The sequence below is a fragment of the Corapipo altera genome, unplaced genomic scaffold (genome assembly GCF_003945725.1).
Source record: "Corapipo altera isolate COAL_440 unplaced genomic scaffold, ASM394572v1 61411, whole genome shotgun sequence".
Classification (NCBI taxonomy): Eukaryota; Metazoa; Chordata; class Aves; order Passeriformes; family Pipridae; genus Corapipo; species Corapipo altera.
In genome coordinates, this window is record NW_020884875.1 from 25618615 (window position 1) to 25644692 (window position 26078).

Sequence of the window (26078 nt, forward strand, 5' to 3'; positions counted from 1 at the left end):
TAAGGAAGAGTGTTCGGGTGAGAACCCTGAGCCCTTTTTGGACAGCGGTGGGGGAGAGGGAAGGGAGAGGGAAAAGTGATGTGTATCCTCGCAGCGAGAAGCTCCCCTCCTTCCTGGCACCGCTACTGACTTTTTGGGTTGCCCAGCATGGCTGAAAATAAGACTTGGGCATAAGGCTCCTGCTGAAGAGTCAGGACTTACTACCCACCAAGAGAGAGAAACTGTGTCACCATTTTGTATATAGCTTTTGCACCATTTTTTGTGGTGAGATTTGCCTTCCTTTTAGGGGAAGTGCTGATGTCATTCAGCATTGGAAAAAAACATTAATTAGCAGATAGGTTTCCAAGTGAAGTATTACTATGCTGGGATGCCCAAGCTTTACAGCATTTGTGTAAATTTGGTCCTGTATGTGCATCATGGTGCGGGTTTTAGTTATACACTAAATTGCTGATCTCATTACCAGTTTTCCTAGAGGACCTTTTTCACTGCAAAAAATAGACATTAGAAAAGTAGAATTAAGACTGCAGAGGTGATTATAAAGCTGACTTGAAAGTGTCTGGGTGCTTGTCTCAGCAACAGAAATAACTTTAAACATTAAGATTCAAACATGTGAAATAATTGCTATTGTAAGCTCCTTAAGATTCTGATTTTGATCTATGTTACAAAAAGTGAAGAGGGTGCTCGCACAGGTCAGTCACAGTGAGTACTGTAGGCTTGGTCCACTAAAGCTGGCAAACAAAGTTTAACATTAGGGCTCTCAAATGTGAAGAATTCATAGTTAATCAATTTGGTCTGTCTTTTTTTTTTTCCTTTAATGAAAAATCGTCATGTACTATTTGTGGATGTAACAGAGAAATGAGTTTATCACAAACATGGGCCAGTTTGTGAACAGTGCAATTATAATTGTTACAAAAATACTTCTGTGGTCTGCAGATTGAGTACATCTTGCCACTGACTTTCTGAAAACCTGTTTAGCTACAAAATACAGTGGGAGCACAGCAAAGATGATAATGTAAAAAACAGGATGTATAAACTGATACACATTAACTAACAGATGACAAAAGTATATCTTGAAGCTGAACCTATCATCACTCAGGAAATGCTATTATATGCAAGAAATTGAATATTCACATTAAGAATTAATCTTTATTTTAAAATACAAAAATATAAAGTGGTTTTAAGAATACCTATTTGTCTTTCTGTTTATCTGTATATTTACAGGTTTTGTTTTGGTTCAAGATGATATTTTTATAGTTTCACTGGTACCTACTGGAAGATGTTCCTGCCTTTGGCAGGGGGAGTGGAACTAGATGAAGTTTAAGGTCTCTTCCAATCCAAACTACTCTATGATTCTACCTTGAAGTACTTCTTCTCTAATTTTTTTCCCTTTGATACTGTTTGTCTTAGTGGTGGTACAAACTTGATAATTCAGTGTAGCAGAAAGTGTACTGGCACAATGTCAAAAGCGGGTGTTCATAACTTTTTAAAAAATAACAGTTTTTAAATATAACTGAAATATATCACAAATAATAAACAGAACTCTAAATAGTGTTTTCTGTCCATATGGATAGGATTTAGACATAAGAAATCATCTTTCTTAGCCCAGGACAGGTACATGATGCTCTGGTATTGAACGCTGCGGTGTTATGGCTGAGACGCTTAAATGTGCAAATGTCAGGCAAGTCAAACTTATACTCCCCAGAGTAGGCTTGAATTGGTCTCTTTATGGGTACGTAGTTGTATGGTATGCTGTATTGCCAACTCCAAATGTTAAATCATGCCAGTCACTGAGTTTCATGAGACTGGCTGAAAATTAATCATGAGATAAACGTAATAAATTTGGAGCTCTTTTTACTTACCATCTAATTTTAAGCTGTCAAACTGTGCTTGGCTCATACTTAGTTTTTTCTCCAGTCTTCTTCCATAATTGATTTTTGCAAATAAAGAGTAAAACGTTTAAGATAAAGTCAATGGAGGTGAGTATGAGATACAGCTGACAACTTTTGTCATAATTTCCTGCTCTCAGAAAATGTGTGACGTGTACTCTGCTAAGAAAAAATAATACTAAACTATAAAATTACATGTGTAGTTTTTTTGCATTATATATCATAAGATGCCACAGATACGATGGTGGCAATCCTTCTTTTGCGTTAGAAGGAGAGGTAACAGGGCATAGTTTTGAGTAGATATCTTCTAACTTGGCCTCTCTCTTTTGGTCTGCTTAAATGGTTTCTGTGCAGAATCTTTTACTGCCAGAGGTTTTGGACATTTACTGGATGAAATTCAGATTCTTCAAAGCAGAAAATCTTTTCACTGTTATGTTTGGGATGTGAAACACTGGCAGTGAGAATGTGTGCTTTTCTTTTTGCTTGCTTAAAAAACCTCAACAGAACATCTCACAGTTGAGCAGAAGTAAAAATTTGTCCCCTTCATGCTATAAAGAATCTGCATAACAATAGGTAATGGCACTAGATTTTGTTTGGCATATGTTGTATACTGTGTGCATGTTGTGTATGATCACTGAGAACATTTAATTTTTAAAAATTGTGCTCTTTCTTCCATCTTAAGGACAGTAAACTTCTCTTGTAGTAGTACTCTGTCTGCTTGTGTGCTTGGCTTCCTTTAGTGTCTTGACTGTTTAAGAATTTGCAAAAGCAAAAAAAAACCCTCCAACTATGTTCAGGCTTACCCCAGAAAGAAATGATTGCCCTAGGACTGAGTGGTTAGTTCTGGAGTAGCACCATGTAGAGGGCGTGATGAAGCTCCTGCTAAAGACATCACCTGGGTTTCAGTTACAGATGTAACCAGTGATGCAGGTATACTATGACAGAGAGCAGATGAGGTCCTATCCCCTTGTCTTTTCTGACTTTGAACCCTCAATCAAACAGATCAAAACACAGCAAGGCCAATACATGCTTCTCTGCAAATACTTAATAAAATGTCGTGGTACTTGCAGTGGCAGTGACAGCAAATGCTCAAATTTGCAAAATCTCAATTTCTCCTATTTATCATTTGATTCAAATTTTGCTTTTTCAGACCAGGGGAAAATGGAGCAATCATTGAGCAAAGTTTTTTATCTTGGACAGCTGCTTTTCCCCATTTCTATGCTTCCACAGGGATGAATATGAAGTTTTCAACCATGCCTCATATCTGAAATTATTCTCAACTTCTTTTGAAAACACAGTGGTGTTTTCATATTAAGCTTTCCTATTAGTAAGTGTAAGGGAGATGAAATAACTATAGTGCAGCCTAGCTTAGACTTGGAGAAGGGTGCAGTCTTGTGACAGTGCTTGTCCACGTGTTTTCATGACAACTGCTTCACTGAGGGCTGTGAAGGGCTAGGTTTCTGTCAGTAGCTCTGGCAGTGTCTCTGACCAGCTACCTGTACACTTTGGGAGATTTTATGTTGGGTGTAAGGTGGACAAGCCACCATTTAGCTGCTTAACACCTTAGTAGCCAGTGGCAGCATGGACACCATGGGCATTTGAGAGCCAGCAGCTGAGCTGAGCTGTGTCATGGTTTTGTCTTTGAGGTGGATATGGGTCACTGCTGAATTTTTATGGTAGCTGCAGGAGGAAACCACCTTTCTATGGTTGCTACAGGAGGCAAGAGTTCAGTACTCATATTTCATGAAGCACTGTGGATCTGCAGAGAAAAGTCAGTGTTCCTATCTGTTCTATTTCGTGCTCTGGGTACCGGCAGATGGTTACCAGGAGATAGAACACCACAGATACTTGACTTATCCTCCTTTCTGCAACTCTTTTAATTGTATTTGGAGATAAAAGTTGAAAATACAAGACAAGTCTGGTCTTCTGGTAACATTTGTGGGAGGACAAGGCCAAAGCTGGCCAAAACACCCCGGATTTTTGGCTTGAGGGAGAAGGCAAAGAATAAGAAATGTTTGGAGGAAGTTCTTCAGTTGGTTTTCTTCTCACATCTCCTATTTCCCTGCACTACTATTCACTCTATGTGACAACCATCCACTTTCTTAGTGATGCCTTTGAAAGATGGTACTGTGCTGATGTGTGAAAGAGAGTCAGCTACAACATGACTACTATCTACTTGCTGTAATTTTGTAAAGCACCTGACTAGATACAAAGTAGGTGCCTTTTCTTAAAATATGCAGTAGGTACCTTTGCTTAAAATTATAACACAAGAAGGTTGGGAAGACTTCGGTTATAAAACATACCCTGTATGTTTGTCTCAGTGTGTTAACAAAGGATAGGTTGTCTATTCTTATCCGGAGTTTAATCAGTAGACTTTCTGTCCTAATTACAGAAGGCCGTTGCAGTCTGAACATGTCTCTTATTTACAATTTTTATTAGTACTTCTTAATTTCTGGGAGCAAACTATATCTTTTCTTTCTGTCTTGTCCTAAAAGATAACTACAACACCACCAAAATCAAGCATTGATGAGAGTTTCCTGCTTATTTGTTACTCTAAAGTAATATCAATGCTGACTTCATCCAAACGTTGAAGGACTTTGAGTTACTGGTCAGAGTTACTTGTAATGTATTTGCTCTTGAAAAGTGAATTGTATATAAGTTCTTGGTTAAATTCATTCAAGAGTGGTATCGTGCTTCCTTTGCATCTGTGCTTCCAAGTTCTTCTGGAGATGGCTGTTAAGGAGAATGAAGCAATAATGTTTTTAGTGTGAAGGCCATGAAAAGAACATCTTTCATGTATATCTACAAGGCATTTAGTTTTCTCCCCCCCACAATATTGCCCGATTTATCTCTACAGACCAACAACACCAAAACATGTTTCACTTGTTGTCAGCCTAAGAAAAATTCTTACAGTTATGTGCCTGTGGTGTCCTGGAAATTTCTGAGGAATGGTTTATTTCTGACATTTTGTCTAAAACCAAAATCTACTTAGGTTTGATCATGTAGATAGAGATGTAAAAAGCAACAGCACCATAAGGCTGTACAAGAGGAGAGCCCCCATGAGCATAAATATGGCCGCTTTTTTTTTTCCTGAGGTTGTAAGTTTCTATTTGAAGATGAGTTTTCAAGTATGTATACAAGATGCTTTTAAAATTAACATTAGCAGCCTTGCTGTTACACACTTAAAACCTACCTCTGTGGAAAGACGAAAGACTTTTCTTTGTAGATACATCCAGCTTCTTCGAATATGCAACATTTTTTTTTACTAATATGCCTTCAGTCGAATGGACATACAGGCCTTGCGAATGTAGGAAATTAGGATATTTTGTCCTTTCTTTAGTTACTGTTAGCTCTCTTTTCTTCTTGGAACTCGTGTGTATTTCTTCTAAAACATTGATTTTTAACAGATCTTTATGTAGGTGAGAAGAATCCTGGGATAATCTTAGTTTACACATTTTCAAAAAAAAATGCAACTGTAAGTGTGCACTGCATTAAGGATCAAGAGCGGTTTTTTTTAAGCCTGTGATAGAACCTGGAGAGCCTGAAAATCTGTAGACACGGGAAATGCCTCTCTGTATTAATTTGAAGCAATGCAGAAAGCTCTTAGGTGGATGAGATGCAGCTACCAGGATCTAGGGTTTGGGGGAAATCCAGATGCAAGTTTCCGGACTATGCTGTCAGGGGCTTCCTGTAAGACCTTGGACAAGCCACTTTGACTGCTCTCTGGAGCGAGGTGGGAGCAATGCTGTGGGCACTTTTGTACCACTGGGCTGCAGGACCCACTGAACAAGGGCAGAGAATTGCTTGTGGTGTGGGGATGAGTTAAGAGATTCAGTACAGTGCCAAAGAAATACATCACATATGAAAGGGTAGCTCAGAGGGGAATGTTGAGGTCACAGGAGTGTCTCAGATACCTCACTGCTTGAAGGCTGAGCCACCAAAGTTGATGCTGCCAGGGCATGCTGCCTTGGTTTGGTAAATCTCAGAATCACCTTTTGAAGAGTGGCACCTGAAATTTATTTGAAAGTATAAGCATAGTACTGATTTTTCTTAAACAAAAAACTGTTGAAGGCAGCACTCTTGGTTTGTCGTAGTTCAGCTATTTTTCTGTTCTACTAGTGAGACCCACATTTCTTCTCTCCCAGGAAAATGACTGGGATACCCAGCAGGAAGCTGTCTAGTTTGCACGAGATCCTTAATGATTCATTCCAACTGAAAGAGGAGAGACACATGCTGTGCTGTCCCCTTGGAAAGACTCTGGCCAGCTGGACAAGTTTACTGGGTTCCAATCTCTGCCCCAAACCTATGGTTTAGCCTGCGGTGTTTCTTCAAGTATAATGATTCTGAGCAGGAACTGGAAAAGAGACATTCCTTCTCCAGTGAAAAAATTGAGTCTTTCCAGTGCTCACAGAAACCTGTTAAACAGGGAAGGAGAAGTAAAGAAAGAACTGAAGTAATGCATATAATGCTCTGATTGAACTCTTTAACCACTAAGCTGTTACACAGAAATCTATCTGTTCTCCACTCCTTTTTTTTTCGTGTGCTGCTTCTGTATTTTATGTAGGAATAATTCTGGCAGAGTTCAGTCCTGGATATGGAGACTTCTGTGTATTTTTGGTGACTTCAGCATTGTGTCAGTCCAGAGTGGGGAATCAAAGGGGGGTGAAGATCAAAGTTTGGAATTTTAATACCTAAATTTTTGTGGTGATGTGCATTGTTTTTTTTCAGATGCAAAGGTACCATTTATGTATCTGCAGATAAGAGTAGAAACCCCCACATGCCTAGGAATTCTAGAAAATCTTCTTGAGCATTGACCTGTTGCTAACTTTCTGCTGAATTACATGTCTAGTGTGTTTACGTATTTTCAAAAATCCCATTACATACCTTCTGGAGACTTCACCTCTGGCTTTCACTGCTTCAGATCTCTGTCTGAGAAGTGGAAGTAATACTATTTCCTGAAGCATAGCCCTTACCACAGAGAATTGTTTGGAGAGGAGTATGTTAAAAAATGGGAAGTGGGATGCTATTAGATGGGAGTCACTTAGAAGTGCCTGTGTTTATCTCCTAGAGCATTGTGCTTGGGGCAGAGTGCTCTTTCCCAAGACAGTTTTGTCCTTCTTTTGCTTCCCATGTGAATTCTGCTGTCTTCCATCCAGCTGCAATTAATGGCTCTAGGGATGTGCCTTTCAGTGGTAATACAGTCAATGCTTTGATCTGTGTTAAGGAAGTTTGCCTGTGGTAGTCTATCCTATCAGCCTCTGTTCTCCATCTGGACAATGGGATAATAGTACTTTTTTTACTGGGGTGGAATTTTTTGGGGAAAACTGAAACAAACATCCTGCCTTGTGATAGTGTGTGTCCGTGCCTGCCACCTGCATGTGCAAATCTTTGCAATGCATGTATAGCTATAAATGCAGGGGCTGCAGTGCAGTGGGATCTTGATTCTCTGGTGGAAGCAATTATATTGTAAAGTTAGAGAAAATATAGGCTTGGATAAACTTTTCTGTGCTTGATGGTTCTATGTGGAGCTGTGCAGAATTAGTCTAAGGTAGGCTCTTGGTGTAGCTCTCTAACTAGTTTCCCAGTCTCTTTTTAGCCTCAACCTACTAGGCAGTGTATCTGTACAAGGCTCTTTCTTGATTTATTTGTTGAAGAGGTTGAAGGAAGGAAGGAACGTAATGACAGTGTGAAATATCAAAAGATTAGGCTAACAGGCTTAGTGTTCAGCAATGAGGATCGCAGCTTTGGTTGAATCTTCACTGGTCAGTATATGGAATACCTCCCCACATGTGAGAAGCTGTAAAAGTAATTTTGAGTGTAAATGACAGTTGGACTTTGGAAAAGAAGTACTAATCTGAGAGCTGTCTTTAGCATAATACAGGAGAAAGGTTTGACACGTGGTTCTCTCCACTGCTGTGCTTTTCCACTTCAATGGAGCAGTAAAATTTAGGTGATAAAGCAAGTCACTTTCTCTTATTTGAACATCACTTTGCTCCTTCTTATTGTGGTTACCCTTCCTCAGAGGGGTGCCAGTTTTGGAGGCAGAACAGCTGTGAATTTAACAAGACTCTAATATATCTCAGTCTACAGTCTAGCTTAGTCAGTAGAGTAGCAAAAAGCCTAATTTACAACCGTATCAAATGAGTTCTACACAGGTTCTGCAGTAGATATTGACAATGATTTTGTATTGCTTGAGGCTGCGTTGGCAGAAAATGGCATCTATTTTCAAGACTTTGTTTACAGGTACAGAGTTAAGATAAAGTGCTGTTTGGTGCATGTGGATGGCATTCAAGAGTATCACTGAAGTACTCACAGGTGTGCTTTAACCACTGTTGAACAGACGTCCTCAAGTCCTGATAACGGAGGAGTTGGCAAGGTTTTACTGTTCTGATAATTTCTCCAGCTTCTTGGGCTATTCTATAGCTAGTTTAAGGCAATTCTGGTTTTATGTCCATGAGTGAAATTATACTTGTGATGGTGAAAGTAATCACATCCCTTCTTAATGACTTAAAAAATGTTTTCTCAACTTCTCTTTCCTTTGCTTTCATCCACATATCATGGTGTGTTACATAGTAAAACCTGACTTATTTCAATAAATAAATGAGTAATTTTAAACTGCTTTCTCTTTATATTGAAAGTTAATATTTTCCAGCTTATTCTCTCATCTTCACTGAAGCTCACACAAAGGAAACAGTCTGAGCTATCCACTTGTCATCAAACCTATTTCCCTTTCTACTCCTCCCAGCACTTTCTGTTGCCTTTTTGAAAAACAGATAATGATTTTACACAAACAGGTTTGCAAACAGTCAGTAGGTAATTCCGTGATTTTAAGGTTTTCTTTTTTGTATTCTGGCAAATTTCTAATACAAACAGAATAGCACAACTAAGTCTCTAATTGTCATGGGAAGCTGCTATTACAAAAAGGAATAATTATCATAGTTTGTGCAAAACAGATTTTCGTAAACCAGAATAGATTGAACCTCTGTGTACTTCTGTGGGTAAAAATGTTAGGATTTTTCATCTAAATGCTTGCCTGAAACCTTTTTGATTAAAAAAGTAGCAGTAATACAGACCTAGCAAACTAAATATGAAATTAACAAGAGACTGCATTTGGGTAAACCATAGAATTACTCCATGGCAAAAAGCCAGAGATCCATTAAAAAAATCCAAAACAAACTGACCATGGAAATGTGATTTTGCTGTCTCTCATGCTGTCTGCTTTAACTGATAAATATGCATTCTTTTGTTCATGTGGGTTTTTCCATGGCTTTGATCACAGCATTTAATTTCTTCATTTGACCAGTACCAAGTTGGTATGACTACCACTAATTTGCACTAGTTTTTATTTATTTATTGTTTCGAATTCACTGTGCAATTGGATATTGGTGATTTGATTTACCATGTATCTAACAGGTGGCTTGGAAACTTTCAGCTATACCAATCACCATACAAAGCTGAGAGGTGAAAAGTTTAGGATATGGTTTATGACAATACAACTTGGTTGCAGGGATGAAGTGAAACAGAGTGCCTTACCATGCCCAGAGAACTATGTCTAACAAGATGAGCAACTTGCTGCCATGTACTCTGCTCACTTGACTGTGCTCTTGTTTTCTGATTTAAAATGTTCACAAAAAGTCTCATCTTGAAGATTTTGTGTGTCTAGAAGTGAAGTTTTCTGTGCATTTCAAGTGCCTGTTTTTATGCCAATTTAAAGTGCATATGAGGCAACAGTGAAAGCCTTCTCTCTATCTCAAGAGCAGACACAGCATAACTGGTGAGAGTGTAGTCCATATTTCTGGCCCAGACGTCTTTATAGTAGAGGAATCATGGGTGTAAAATTGAGACAACTTCATGATGGAATCTTGTTTGACTGATACCTTTTCTGATAAGAAGTTGTTTAAGGAGAAATGTGTTGATCACATGTTTAATTTGTTTAGAAGTTGATTATTTACCCCCTACATTTGCTTAAATTTGATGTGATTTCCGTGTTGTAGATGTTTTTATTAAAGTTTGTAGGTGCAGTATGATGGAAAGCACATTTAACATATGGTGTGTCTTGAGCATTTTTCTGAAATTAGTGCAGTTCATAGTAGCTCTCTGCACAAAGTATGTTCTCACAGGAGTTACACACTGGAAAATGTTCCATAAAATTTACATTTCCTAATCAGAGAGTTCTTGCTCCAGTCTTCCTGTTCTGCTTCTTACGGCATTTTCTTGAAATTGTCGTCTCTTTAAAATTATTTTATGTTAAAATCCCTCAAGAGATAAAGAGTATTTGAAAATTTCAATAATGCTGATGTACTTTAAAGATAAATGCCATTTAGTTTTGCTTGATTCAGAGTCTCTCTGTTCTGGTAGGAGTTTCACTGGGGGAATGCCATTCAAATGAATTGAATGTGAAGATGTACTTAGTGTATCCTGCTGTCTTGGACAGGTGAATTTCCTGAACATATTAAGAGTACATGTCTTACAAATGTGTTAGCATTTGCTTTGCAGATGTGTCTTCTTAGAAAGGCTTAAAAGAGAATCGTAAACTGCCTGAATATTTTAGATGTATTTCCCTAGTGAAACTACCACTTATTAGCTATTCACATGCTGAAGGATTAAATTACCTGTTCTTTCCTTGTTCTCCATCACTTAGGACAAAAAATAGCAAGAAACCCTAGTTGCAGAAATGCTGGAATATGAATGAGTTATTTTCAGCAGAGATAGTTATGATCTCCACTGATTTAAATTATGAGCAATGACAATTCGTATCAATATTTTCTCCTCAATAGGAGTTGGAATTACAGTCTTTTTTTGTTGTTCCTCTTTGGAAAATAGCATTCTGCTTCATCAGGAATCCCTTCCTGCTGAGCTAGTTGTTGGAACAAGTCTTCTACTTCGAAAATGTGAATGTGAATCAGTATCAGCTGAGTGGTGGCAGAGATGTGTGGAATGCTGGAACTTCCAGTCTTTGCTTGTTGGATGAATGCACTTGGTTCACTAGCTCCTTGGTACTGTCCCCCTTACTCTCAGGGCAACCTGCTCCAGTGAAAGGGAATTGAGATCCTCACTGGCTGTGTCATCATATGCAGTGTGGTGTAAACCCCTAGTAACAAGGTGGGTAGATAGTTCGTTCATCCTACCTTGCCCTTCCATATAGGGTACTGCAATATGGAAGTTTTCAGTTGGTGCTTCAGTAGGACTGTGGCATTGCCTTCTCAAGCATGAGGAAATTATGAGTTTGAAACTTGCAGTTAAATTCAGAGTAAAAGAAAATGTGTCCTATTTATACACCCTTAGTGTTTTAGTAAACTTTCACTTGTAGAGTGTTGATTTAACAAACAAAAATACTCTCTAGATAAGAAAGGGAGAAGGGTGTTTTAAATGTACTCTGCTTCTGTGATGATCACTTTATTCCAGAAACTGGAACTTGATAAAGACCACCAAGGAACATGAAACATTTACTTATCCTCAGAAAGAATTAACAGGTATCATACTTCCCTTGGTTTAAATGAATTAACAGGTATCATACTTCCCTTGGTTTAAATGTGAGCATAGTAATATGCCTTATTTGAATTTCTGTCTTTACAAGGATTCAAAATTGAAGCTTGATTATATCATTGCCACAAAATTCACTGTACTGTTCTTTCATCTCTTTCAGGGATGTTAAAATTATGCTTCTGTATTGGCTTAAAAGGGGTAGTATTTTTGTCTATTGTTTCAAATACTAAAATCTGTTACGTTAATCTACGGAAATTGCATCTGAGTATTGCTCCTGTTCATGGTACAACAGCATATTTGCAGCAGAAGATGAGTTAAAATGTTGTTTTCTTTAAATAAATACCTTGACTGCTGTTCACGATGTATTGTGAAATTGCTGGGTAGGAAGAAGAGATGAAGGATTGAAGGCGAAACATGACAAAGTTTTCAAACAGTCTAAGAATTCTTGTAATCAGACCTAACAAATCCATCAAATAGATCAGTGTGCTTATTCCTCGTATTATCTTTCTGGAAGCAAACACGATCAAGTGTGATTATCAATGAATCAGACAGGCAATGGGCTCCACCTTTCATAACCTGCAGGGCTGAGTCAGGTTAAGCAAAGGAAACCAGAGGCGAAAAGAAATGGTAGCCTTGTTCCTGATGGAGAAAGACTGATTCGCGAGTTCCAGACGAATTTGGAAGAAAATAAACTTGAGTTCAGCAGTCACATTGTATCTCTTGTTTTTATGGGTGATTTCTGATTGCTGCTTTTATAAGTTTATTGATCAGCTTTATGTAGTTCATTAAAACCTGCAACAACACAACACTTGCTGAGAAATATAGTTTTCTTGTCAGAACGTTGTGTATTGCCACTGATTGTCCTGTTTTCTGCAAGCTTCAAGACTGAAGAGTACAACTTTTAGGTGTAACTGAAAGTCTGTCGCAATCTTCACAGTATCTATCAACTCTGATAGCATACCAGTTTCTTGGTGATTAACATTTGAAGCATACTGCTCCAGAGTAAGCACTTTAGCCATAATACAGGGAGTGGATAGGATAGGGTATGTGGACTACTAGATGCCTATAGCTCTTTCTGAGTCTTCCTGTGTGTGTATTTGCAGATGAAAGTGAAGTGCAGGGAGGGGTCAGAAATGGACACTGGCATTCTATTTTGTAATGGGAAAATGATTTTAGTGTTTATTTTGTGGTAATGTTTCTAAAAAGAGCATCAGGACCCCCTTTTGAAAACCCTATATATGTAAATTTTAAAAGCATAGTTTCTTTTAGATTCAACTGCTAGATATTTTCAGCTTGTCCATGAAATGTTACCTCCTTAATATTTTTTCAGGGCAGTTAAGGCCACCTCAAGTGAAACATAAGCATACTGAGAACAAGTTTTTACTCTCAACTGTTTTTCCTTTGATTAATTGTTTGTGATGTACACATTGAAACTACTGATCTGTGGTATTTCTTGCTGACTGGTTCTCCTCCCACCCCTGAGAAACAGAGTATAAATGAACTTGTGATGTAAATAAATAGAGAATTTTCTTCATCCAGTTAAATTAAAACTGCACACTAGCACCACTGTATGCATATAGTTACAAGGGCAGGCTCAGACAGGATTCTGCCATTTTCAGCAGATGCAGAACTGTGGTCAGACTCTTTGATAGGGTGTATGGAGGGTAGGAATTGAGTAGTTAGAGACTGGTGATTGTGCATGTGCTGTTATGTTTCGGCAGTGATGGGAAAGATTAAAATTGGAAATTCTGACCTAATTGCAGGTAGGAGATAGGTGCAAAATACTAAACTCTGAGCCATAGGGTGATGCCACAGGTTTATAAGCTTAAAACATTTTTTTTCCTGTGTTTCTGATTATAAAGTCAGATTCTTCAGCTGGTGGAGAGTGATGAAAATATCTCAACCCTATGTAATGAGGACGTATTTCACAAAAAAAGTGTTGCAGTGAAATGCTGAGGATTGCTTATGGGTGAAGGCATAGTACCTTATAGAGGACTTCAAAGCTCTAGTGATGGAAACAGCATTTCCTGTGGCAGACTTGTTTCTGTCTGATTTTTCAGCAAATGTTTCCTGCTGCCTTTGAGGAAGGGAAATTGAAGCCAGTCTTTGCCATTTCAAGTTCCACTTGCAGCCTTTTTTCTGGATGCTCTGCAGTTTCTGGTATCAGGGTGGGGCAGGATGCAGCTTGGTGGCAACTTGAGAAACTGAAGAACTATGGTAATCTCCAGGCTGTTCATTTGTTTGCCTACTTGCTGATAAAAGTTGATATTTACAAAAAACATTGACTTCATCAGGTGGCAGGCTCGATGCATGTTTGTATGTCACCTTACTTGACTTGATTTTTATTGTCTTAAACATGAATGATTCAATATGTATCCTTTCTTTTTGAATTGAGCTGCACGTGATTCTTCAGACATTAAATAAGAGCTGTGTCTTATCAGTTCACTTCAGCAGCCCACTGAGTGGTACGTACATTAGAAAATTGATTTTGAAAAGCCTGCCACTCCAGTTTATTGCTTGTGTTGCTGTTTGCAGCATTTTGTGCAAAATAGGCATGTAAATTAACTTACAGAGGCTGAGTATCATGTTTTCAATACTTTAAGAGCTTAGCTGGGTTATTTGAAAAGAAATTTGGTAAGGAAGTGAGGTAGACAATGTACCCGTGATTATTTGGCACTCCGATGACCCTGCTTACATCCAACTCATACATAAACATCAGCAATTGGCTTAGCAAAGAATAATTTTTTTGTTCAGTCTCCTTTGTATCATAGAACTTTTCCCTCCACTTCCTTTGACTACAAAACTAGGCTCTTTGCGTCTTGGTTTCCAAACACCATTTCTTTAGGGCTGAGGAGAAATTTGATATTCAGGGCTTACAGTATTTCCTCTAGTTCCGTAGAACTGGAGTAAGCACTTCCAGACAACAGTCTGTGATTAAAACAAAACACATTCTTCTTTATGAATGAAGAGTTAATTTTCTGTGAAATACTAAGATTAGCTTTTTTCTTGCTTTATTCAGAATCACGATATGTTTCATACAGTGTAATAATGTTTTTTGTTCTCACTAATTTGTGAAATGCTTGTTTAGGGTGTGTGCATGTGTTCTTGGTAAGCACTTAATAAACTAGATTGATCTTTTTGGCAAAGGCTGCATTGTGTAGAACAAATTAAACCTGAAATAACAGTTGTTTCAGATTATTTTTCTGAAAGCGTAATTGCATATATTCTTCTTCCTAGTGGCTGCTGAAATGGGTTTCCCAATAATGTTTTATTATTCTGTTTTATTTCAACAATACATATATAGTAGTTTTTTTTCCATTCCACTGACAAAACTAGAGCCTCCAGTGGTAATTCTTTACCAGCAATTTTTTTATAATTGTAATAACCATGGAACTTTGTGAAATATAGTGGAAATATTTTCCTGAAGCTTATATACTATAAATAAAATCCCAATTCTCTTTTTTTTTTTTTACAGAAAAAGGGGAATACAATTAGATATTTTTTAAGCAACAGATTTATTCTGAACTCCCTATCTATGAGGATGTTTCTGAGTACTTCAGTATCTGGAGTTTATATGACTCTTGCTTCTCTTTTCATCTCCATCAGTGCTAAGTATTTGGACATATGCTAAAATGCTAATTAAGGCACTTAAACACATTTCCATATTTTACCATGTGCTTATGTCCTGTTTTAGCTGTTTGTGGCAAGGGTAAATGGAATTAAACCACCATGTTGTAATTCTGAAAGGGATTTAGGAGTCAAATGGTCCATCACATGCTCCCCTTCACCTCCGATAGCTGTAGAGCTGTGGTTGTACCCCAAAGTCCAGTTTAGCTGAGCCCTCTTAATGGACTGGGTTATCTTATCTTGTGGAACCAGAGGTATTGTCTTGTCCATAGACTTATCTTTGAACATTTTTCAGAATCCTTTATAGGCACTTATGAACTTAAGGGGTCAGATTTTTAGGCGTATTTAGGAAATAAAGTACCATTTAACTTACCAGCTTTGATCAAAAAGATTTTGTTGTCTGAACTGGGGACCTTAGCTGTTACTCTTGTGTTGTATCCCTGAGATAATGCTGAGGCGCTGTTTACTGATGCAAGTTCTCATTCCTTTACTAGGATCAGATTCTGGCGCAATGATTTAAGTATCGTCTCTTTTTAAAAATGATGCCACGTAAGTAACTATGAAAAGAGATCAGAACTTTTAAAATACTGTGTTGTAGGTCTCTCCCAAAGGATGGACATAGTACAACCTTGTATTGCATCAGTAAAAAGACAATTCCAGCCCAAGTCTACTGTTTCTGAGTCTGCTTCATCTTTTCTGGTTCCGCGCTTGTGTGCTTTTATGCAAAACCAAACATCTTTTGGTTTAGGGAAAGTAGTAATAGAAGTGTCTTAGTGTGTTAGCAGATTTGACAAACTGTGGCAGCAAAAGCTATCTTTTTTATATTTTGGCATGAAGAGTCTCCCTTTTATTGTGCCATTATTGCTATTTCAGAGCATCGTGCTGTATCCACAGGCAATAATTTAGCAGTTGTTTATCAGGAGCTTTCATGAAGCTTTGAATAGTATTATAACATTCAGTAACACTAGCAACAGCATTTCAGAATCTGTGCCAGTTTACATGGGATATCCGTGAATGTAGTTGTTCAAGGATGCATGACCCACATAACCTATAAATGTGATTGGAAGTTACACTGCTGGCGTAGGCTAATGGATAGCAGAACAAAACCCTGATTAACCATGTAATTCACAGGCTGGGAATATATTGTCCTAAGAAACATTCGTTAGATGCAATCAGAGTTTCAAGCGGTCAGATGAAATTAAAATGTGCTGTTTGCTTTCCTCCATCCCCTCTCCCCTTGTGTTTCTTCTTAGGTAGCCCTCTTATTTATTTATTTATTTACTTATTTATTTTATTTCCAGAGCTGGAAAATACTACTTTGATGAATCTGTTCCTCACCCTAAAGCTGTCTGTCTGTTCTTCATCAGAAAGCAGGTCGCAGTTCAGTGAGCAGAAGAAAAGATTTTAATAGAAGCTCTGCCAAGGGCTGTAATGCATCATTTTAGGGCCCTAATTACATTACAATGACAAATATCAATGGTGACAACAGCAATAACCTACATCCTTTAATGGCTATGCTGGAAAAGGAGTTTGGGCGCTGCGCCATCAGATTAGACTTGGTTTCAAAACATAGGCCATTAGAAGTGTGTGTGTCCACAGTATTATTGGCTGATAACTGAAGCCCGGTGGAAGGGCCTGTAAATAAATGAAGCCTCTCTAAAGCCTAGTCCCATGGGAAAAAAGAGGTAAAATTAGATGATTGTGGAAGCAGCCGTGTTTCTGAGGCAACTTTGGCTTTTCATGTGAGGAACCGAATGACTGATTTTATGAAATCATGCTTTTTCCTTCTCCTGCCAGTTAAACTGATCATGAAAAGCCCATTGACCTGATGTCTAAGAGAAAAAAGAGCCCCTAAATTGGTTATGAAATGTAAGGTTTTAAATACCTTTATGAGTGTAGAAATGTGGAGTTGTTCTTTACTTTGTGTCGGAGTTCGTACCTTCTGCAAAGAAGAGCGAGTTTCCAGGCCCCCACCAGGGGCAGTAGGAGTAGGTCTACTGAAATGCTAACCTGTGTGAGCAGTATAAGCCTTCAGGTTTTACGGCAGCATCGCAAGAAACCCACTCAGCTAGCTTCTGGAGGCTAACTACTTTCTCTTGTACATTTTGCAGAAGACAATCAAGCCTATTGCTGTGGCATTATCTCCCACAGTTAATTGCAGAAACAGTTGCAGTGTCGAAACAGACTGTACTTCGTATTTACTATGTGAAAATGTCTGGTGTAAGACTTTCCTTGGTACAGAATGTGTAATACCCTTCCTATCATTTGTGCATGTACACAGTGTTTTGCTTCATGCCTTTGGCCTGCCTGTGGTCTCCAAAGACAGGCAATCTCTGTCTTGGTCATACTGTGCCTCTGCAGTCTGCTGCTCAGTTGGGCTGTTTCCTCGCTGCCTGAGTGTTGAGGGTGATAAAATGTACGCACAACCATGCAACTGGGGACACTCACTATTAGGGGAAACGAAGACTGTTTTAATAAGGAAAAATTGTAAGCACTTTGATACAGCAAGGGCTTCTTGGATTTGTTGTGACTGGCCTAGTGGGCCCCTTGTCTAGCTCAGAAATGTTGCTGGAGAATGTTTCCACATCACTTGAAGCTTTAGCAAGTTCTTTTTCTTCTCCATAGGCTGAGCTGGGTGCTATCTCCATCAGCTCACTTCCCTGCATACAGCATGAAAGGACTCACTTTTCTGCACTCCAGTGGGATTGATATCAAGAGATTTATTGCAGTTGTGTAACTGTTCATATTCAGTCACCTGTTTTCAGTTACTTACAGCTTTTTGGAAAACTCTTTTTCACTTAACGTTTCCCAGATTCAGAATCTGCCAGAGGTGTATTTTTGTATAAATATTGAGCAAATATGTTTCATCCACTTTTTGACCAGAAGAGCAGTAGAAGAGAGACATATTTCTGTTAGGGAAGGGGGAGAGAAATGATCAAAAGGAAAAGATCATAGCTGAAATAACTTGAAATAGCTATGGTCGAGTACCTTAACTGAGAAGAAATGCCTTAGAGTGAATTGAATAAAATTATTTTTGTTGACTAAGCGATATTCTAGCTGAACTGTAATTTATGGGTTTGATGGAGAAGCCAGTGAAGTTTTACAGCCTGTGTTACCCAGGAGGTCAGATAAGACAATTGTAACAGTCCCTTCTGGCCTTAAAATCTATGAATCTTCAAGCCTTTTAAAATTAGATGCTGAGCTCCTGCATGGCACTTCGAGCCGGTTTTGTTCTCATTTTCTTAGCAGTGCAGTAAGGTATCCAGCTAATGTGGCTGAGGTGGAAGACTGGTTTTCCAGAGGCTCCCCGCAGGAGCTGTGCAGAAGGTGGTTAAGGTTGTGACGGGCATTTTAAAGGTAGGTAGGAGGAGTTGTTTTGCAGCAGAAAAAAAGCATGATGTGCCTTTTTTTACTATGGCATATATGTGAGTTAAATGGCAGGTCAGAGGGGCTTCAGCTTATGCCAAGGCAAGGGGCACTTTGGAATTTTCTGCTCATATGGAAGAGCCTTGAAGAACAGAATGTGTAGTTTTCTGTTTGACTTTAAAGCACTTGGGAGATTCCTTTAAAAAACAGCACTGTGCCTGGAACCCAAAATTTGGAAATTACTAGATTAATGATGCTTGAACCACCACAGCTCCGGTACTCGACAGCTGTGCCTGGTATTACAGTCTAAATTCTGTAATAAAATGTTTTTTTCTCAAGTAATGCTTTATTGGATTGTGCAACCTCTCTGGCTGAGGCTTAGATGCACGCAACTTGTCGCTTCCAGTACTGCTTTGTGTAACTAGCAGTTCATAAATTTCCATGTCAACTAGTATAGTGAACACTATCTGTTTAAAGGAATATTTAAGTTTTACATTGTGGGATATCCGATATTTTAGGTATGTAGAGAACTTTAAAATTTGCAGATAATTTAGCTTTGTGGTGAAAAGAACGTATTCTGAAGTGTCCTATAAGGTACCTATGTTGGTGAATAAATAGAAAAGGGGTAGTAGACGAATCTAAAACATATATTAAAATGCATAAATGTTTTAACAAGATGAGGACTTGCATAAACAGCGGAGGCCAGTGAGAAGATACAAGGATAGTGTAGCATAGAAATTGCTGTATAAATAATCTGTGGGAGTCTAGAGGGATTTCAGAGAAATTAAGTTATTTTATTTGCAAAATAGCTTTAGTAATTTGTATGTATCACACAGTATGCACAAGGGGGCAGAGTTAGTTTCATAAGTACTCTTACCTCTTGCAAACCATGTCTGTTAAGGTTAAGTAGCTGTGTAACTATAATATTCCTTGAACCCAGATTTATTTTATGGGACCTTCTGGCTTTTTTTACTGCTACTTCTGAGCCTTTCTTTTCTATAGATTCTTTCCTAAGTGTTTGCTATTTAAAAGACAGCATAGCAAAAAGGCTGGAAAGTTTGCTGTTAAAAGAAGGAAGGCTAAATTGCACAAGTTTGTATCTCTTCATCATACGGTTAGTGACTTTGCAAGAGGAAGAGCGTTCTGTCCTACTATATAATGAGGAATTGATCCTGGTTAGAATTTATTATAAGAAACTTATGATATATTGTAGGGAAGTCTGTGTTGCTTAAAATATTCTGGTTTTGGAGCTGTAATTCTTGTGTTATCTCACCAAATCTTCCCTGTGTCTATTGAGATTTGCAGATTAAATACACAGAATAAGAATTAATCTCCAGCATGAAAATACGGAATTGTATATTATTAATTTCTGGTCACAATTGCAACATTAAAGTGTCTGCTATTAACCTTGAGTTTGATAAAAGCATAAGTGTGATACAAGACTGCAGTTTCTCTTTCTGAAGTATGTGGTAGAATGATTATTAATGAAGTTGTATATTACAGTGCTAGTGTTCTCATGATATGCACTGTTAGCAGTAAATGGTTTATTTGTTCCCTTTGCTTACAACAGCGTTGCTGTGATTGCAAACGATCCCTGCTTTTGCATTGTAGGAGAGAGTTCAGTTTGATACACAGAATTTTGTTTATCTTTTTTGTTACATCTCCTAAGGGTTTTGTTCTTTAAATGCCTGTGACTGTGTAATCGAAATTAATTAGTCTTTGTTCTAAACAGTGTTTTTTAAGGGGACCTTTTAAACCAGAAATTACTAGCTTCCTAAATATTTCTTAATTGATGTCCAAATACTTTTATTATTTTGATAACATATCCTGGCCAGAGGATTGCCAGAGATGAAAAAAAATGTCTCTTTAGTGTTCATGGGTGACAATTGCATTTTAGAATTTACATAATTGAACCTCTTTTTTCTTGTCACTTGCAGGCAGAAATTGTCAAGAGGCTGAATGCTATATGTGCACAAGTCATTCCCTTCCTGTCCCAAGAGGTAGGTAGTCATTTGTGCCACTTCTGATGTAAACGATTTCCTCATCGTATCTGTTACGAAAGTGGAACTTTGCATTGACATGGTTTCCTTATGAATCTCTTGGCACTTGGAGATGACTTTCCACTGTGTTGTTATCACTGTAACTTCATTATCTTCTCCAAACCTATTATAATGTTGTTTAAATATATTTATGAAATTGAATGTGTTGTAGTGTGATAAGCAAAATTTTAGTTGTTTAAATATTTTTCTTTAATATATAGTACAGTATTTCTTGCAATTATGATTTTATGGGTCTGAAATCAGAGGACAGCTTGCAAAAATGGTAGAAAGACATAACTTGTGCTATATCCTTGGCAATGAGCATTAAAGTTTGGCAGAAACTTCTATTTTGGTACAAGTAGTGATGTTCAACACAGTAGGCATAGAAATGCAGCTTTTTTTCTGCCTTTTTTCTCTCTGTATCCCCCAGATTACTTACTAGCTTAAATACTTTTATGTTTTTTTGTGTATTTGGGGAATATAAACAGAAGATTGAAACTCGCTGTGAGCTAATTTCTCTAAGCACTAATTTTTCCCAAAGTAGGATTGGTATTTGACTGGTATTATTGTGAGTACATTGTAGATATTGAGGGGCACTGGGCTTTGGGGGAGTTGGTGGGAGCTAGCGAGAGAGCTTTAGAGCAACTGGCACGTGTGAAGTAAAAGGAAGGTACAGCTCATTAAAGGAGACTTTGGTTGGATAATGGCTTCCCCTGTCCATCCTGCTGGAGGAAAGGAACTGGAAACTGGGATCTGCTGGTGCAAGTTGGCATGCATCTGTTTAGCACGTGGTTTCATTTCAATTGTACGATCTGTAGCTGGGAAGACAAAGCTGGAAGGCGTATTTTTGTGCATTACATCTGTAAAACATCATGTCTGAGAATATGATGCAACTATTTCTGCTACCTTTTCAACTGTTCCATAAAATACCATTGCTTTTCAAGAGAGCTACTCAACCTGCTGCAAATGAAGCTGTGTGCAGTTAATGCGCTGCATGTGTGCACATGTGTGTGTATATGTGTGTATTTCAAATGAGAATAATGCTATCAAAAGTAGAACCTGACAGTGTTCAGGACTGCCACTGTACTCTCTGCTTATTAAGATGGATTTGTGGAAATTAAATGATATGTAATGTTCCGGCTATATTGCTGGGGGACCAGAATTCAGGTTCTGCATGGATCTGAAACAAGTATCTGTTTTGCTCTTTGGCTGCTTCAAAATCTCTATTCATATAGTTACACAGTTTTATCTGCTATGCAAAGGTAGTGCATCATATATAGATAGTAGGGAGGGATTGAAAGGGGAAGCATAAAGAAACTTTTCATGTGTCTTGTCAGTGCAGTTGATAGTGACAGTTTTCATGTTGGCTTGGGAAAATCTTGGTAGTTGTTTGACCTATGTTAGTAGGTCATATTTAAATCAGTCTATATTGGCATATGCTGAGTGTCAAAAAAGAACCAGTCTTCAGATTTGAGTATTCTGTTAGTCTTGGTTTCTGACTAATTTGTGTTTTTAGAAAGTGAATGTCTTAATGGAATTCTCTTTATTTCATCATCTAGATTAATTGAGGATTGAATGCAGCATGCTTTTGCTGTTCATACATTTTGCATACAGTCTAATTGTGGAATAGTGGCTGAAAAATGTGATCAGGCTCCTTTGTATTGTGCCTGAGGGAAAAATGAACAAAATACAGTGGTTGCATGCACTGATGGCAACATTTTTGCCTCATAATAGCACCAGGTTAACTTGTCTTATTGCTTGTTAACTTTCTAAGGAATCAATGGCTTGTGATAACTCACTTAAAAGTAAGAAATTGTGGGCAAAATCACTAGAGATCTTGAGAATAGGATGCAATTATAATACATCACCCTACTGTGTACTATTGTCTGCTTTGTTTCAGGGATATATCCAGTAAAGTATACAGTAAAATCTTCAGGCTTCAGTCATTTTTACTGTGCTGTAAATCGTCTAAGCATATATTGAAAACAAAGTTCCTAACCTGCCTAAATATGCAGTCAAGTGGTACCTTGTTTTTATATTGACCCCACCTTAGACAGACTGTAAAAAACAGCACCAAGAAATACAGGCTTCTCATTTTGATAGGAAAGAGTGACTTTGTGGTCGAGAGATGAGATGGACCTCAGGGGCGATGTGTGTTTGATTTCGGCTGTGGTTTTGGGCTTCCTGTGTTGCAACAGTAATTTTCCATCTGTAGTGACATTATGAGGTACCAGAGTACTCAAAGTAGTTCCTATTGCATAAGGTGAAAAGGATGCCTTTAAGGATATAGGTAAGTACTTGGAGGTTGTCACTCAGTTAACTTAGTTATGATCTGCTGCAGCTGATATAAATGGCTCACATTATTGAACGATCTAGCCAGTACGATGCAATTAATTTTGTGTCTGAAGCCATAGACAGTGCCTCTGCTAATTTACGTTTCTCAACTGAATTTACCAGCTGCAACAGAGTGAGGCACTTCACCCTGTGACTTTCAAGGTGGGGCTGGTTCCTGTCTGCTCAAGGTGCTGTGTGTGGCTACTTGCAACCTGTGGCAATTATTGTGAGCTGTCAAGTGCTGAACGACCTCGTGTGCTGGATAGTGGTATTTGTTCAGTGTGTCTGGAGATACTCATATATCACAGTTATCTTCTTTTCAGTAAGTATTGCCTGTGTTTATATTCATGAGACACACACAAGCTGGCTGATGTACAGCTAGCACTGTAGTTGTGGCAACTTGGAGCTCAGCACAACCTGCAAAAGCTGTTTAAGAAGCCAGATAAATGTTCATAATATTGATCCCTGTCAACTTCCTTGCCACAATGTAAGACTTACGTACACTGGAGAAGGCTCTAATAAACTACTCTTGGAAGGTGCACTTTCCCTTTCAGCTGCCAGTGAAGTAGCTAATAATAAGCTAGATGGGTTATTTTTTAACAGGGATCTTCAGTTTCCTGTGCACATTAAGGTGGTCAAATATGCTTAACAGTGCAACACAGTGTGCCAGGCGCTGGCATGCATACATGCAAACAAACATCAAAAGGAAATGCTGCATGCAGTTGTCTTCTTTCAAACATAATATTAGTTGATTATTTTCCCTTTATGAGATTGATGTGGTTCATAATGTGCTTACTGTTCTTTGTACATACTTTCCCTAGAGGTGCTTCTAAAGTTCAGTAAATTTGGGTGAGGAGTGTGAGATCCATTATACAGAAGCAGAGCAGGAGTTCTTATGTGCTGTTCAAAAAGAAGTAGGTTTTGTTTTGAGATGTAAGGTACTGAGAAGACAAAATTATTTGCCTCAATCTTAAACTTGCCACAGACTAGAGTTTAGATAGTAAGTACAAGGAAATTGTCAGAGATTTGTAATCCTCCTGCCATGGAAGGCATCTCATTAGCAATTTAGGCATATATTGCTAATAATGTTCTTACATTTTTGTAAAGTGGTTATTACATCTTGTCTGAGTTATGGTGCCTGGATGCAGTGACCCAACTTGTCCCTTTTAGAATTCAAAGTGTGTGCTGTACTCCACGGAAAATGTGTATTTGCTCCTCAGTTCTTACTAGCATTTTTGGCACGACCTTGTTCCATTATGCTGTCTCTAGATCAGGCTTTTCAGAAGGGTAGTGCTGCAGTTCTTAAGCAAGACCTGAACTTCCTCTAAAGAGATAACAGAACAGCAAAATAATCTGAATAAAGCATAGCAAAGCCTGTTTGATTCTTCAAAGTGTATTGTTCAGTAAGTTTTGCTTTGGATGTTGATAGCAGTGCCGAGGACAGGCTGTAATTAGGTGTTCTTAACACCAGTGTTGGTATATGCATACTTGGGGGATTTTGGTGCTCAGTTGCTGCCAGCACAGCTCACCTATCACTGGGAGTTGGGGAAGCTCTGACATGGCATAAGAAGCTTGGATATTTTCCCCCATGCTGCAGTGCCTGTGCATGAGCCAGGGCTAGGTGATGACTGTGGTGAGACAGTGTGATGGTGAAAAAGCCTACATGCTTCTTGTGGTCTCTGTAGCTGTTGCTACCCACTGTGAGACTGAAAGGAGGTGGTTTTCCAGCACAAGGCAAGTGCAGACACATCAGTCGTTACAGAAAGCAAAGAGGGGAGAAGAGAAAAGAGAAGTTAGAAAGGAGAAACAGTACTAGTCTGGGTGACACGTGAGGCAGGGTATTGAGCTCATCACTCTGACCTGTTAAATGCAGTGCAAAATACTGTTTTCTCATAACTGAAAAAAGCCAGGTCTGTCATTTTCTTGTGTGCACAGAGGAAGGCTAGCATTAGATGTGTGTGAAAGTTGCAACCCTGTGTCTATACTTGATTGGGAAAAAAAGTAACCCTTTTTTGTTGTTGCTGTTTTTACTTGGCTGTAAATAGCTACGTGATCGCTTAATGGGCAGGCTAATATATATGCTTGGTTTCAACATAATGCTGCTTGCTGACCGGGGAAGGCGTTCAATTGGCTCAATTGCTCAGTTGGCCCCTGGGCTCCCTGCCCTTCACCTTGGTTTTGGGTTGCACTGGGTCCCTGGAGCCCTGTTGGGCTCCTCTGCATGGAGAGGTCCCCACCCATTACTGGAGCCATGGCTGGTAACACAGAGCCACTAGCCCGCCCCAGTTTCAGAAAGGCTGTGAGCAGACGATGCAGCTCTTCCAACCTTCCATGGACTTTCCTGTGCCTTTATCCACTGGAATGCGTGGTTTGGGCTTGTAACTCAGAATAGCCCCAGGGTCACTTGGGGCAGGCCCCCCATGGGGTTTTAGGGAGCTAATCAGGAGTCTGCTTTGTTGCTGCAATGAGGTGGAAGTGATGGAGGGGCTAATTACAGGCCATCTATTTCCAGTCTCTTGCATACAACACCACTGAAGATTAAATCAATGTTAAAGCAGGTAGCAATAGGAGAGTTTTAATTGTCTCTACCTAATTTAGGTTCAGTGTTACTAGGCCCTTGGGTTTTCTCCTGTCTGTGAAGGCTTGATCCCAAACTATTAGAATCAACGAAAGATGCCTTCTGTGGCTGCTCCAGCAGAAATCTGAAAGTGATATTATGGTAGTATAACCCTTCACCTTCTCTTCCTCTCACCTAAGAATGAAATAATATTTTTTCCAAATTCTTCTGAGAGCCATTCTTTCTGTGTTTGCTATAAGGGAACAGAAAACATTCCGTCTCTTGTGGAGTTGACTTATTTTCCAAATCCTGGATGAAAATTGGAGTAATTTCTGCAATAATTTTTGTGATTTTAGGCCAGCTTTTTGTAGGTCCCTTGGAAGTTTTTTTTCCCCTGCCTGTTGCCCTGGGAACAGGATTTAAGTAAATGGGTGTTGGAAGAGAACACTCATGTACTAGAGCTTTCTGTACCTCAGTGCAAAAATCATTGCCTAGGAAATGGTAGGAAAGACAAGATGACTGTAAACATCCCAGTTAATGATTTCATTAAAAAAAACCCCTAAATATTTTTAAAAATCTTTTTTGTTTTGCATTTTTTGATTACTTGATGAAAAATTCCATGACCCATTTTGGGCATGAATGATCTCCACCAGAAAATGATGGTATAATTTTTATGATTACCCTATTGACATGTATAGACATGTGTCACCAGGCTTTCTGCTATATGATCAGTGAAAGCTGTACCTGTCCTTAACAAGTGATGATCTGGAGATGAAACCACAT

The 26078-nt window shown here is 38.6% G+C and overlaps 1 protein-coding gene across 4 annotated transcripts in view; it reads left to right on the forward strand.

Moving 5' to 3' along the window:
• The window catches only part of TLE4 (TLE family member 4, transcriptional corepressor), a 101173-nt gene that overhangs the window by 10242 nt on the left and 64853 nt on the right, over positions 1-26078 (forward strand). For 3 of the 4 annotated variants that reach the window (XM_027634730.1, XM_027634731.1, XM_027634732.1), the window contains exon 5: positions 20303-20365. In XM_027634730.1, the coding sequence (XP_027490531.1) occupies positions 20303-20365 (63 nt within the window). Of the gene's footprint in view, positions 1-18270; positions 18327-20302; positions 20366-26078 lie in introns of those variants that run through there. The other variant, XM_027634733.1, reaches the window with a different exon arrangement.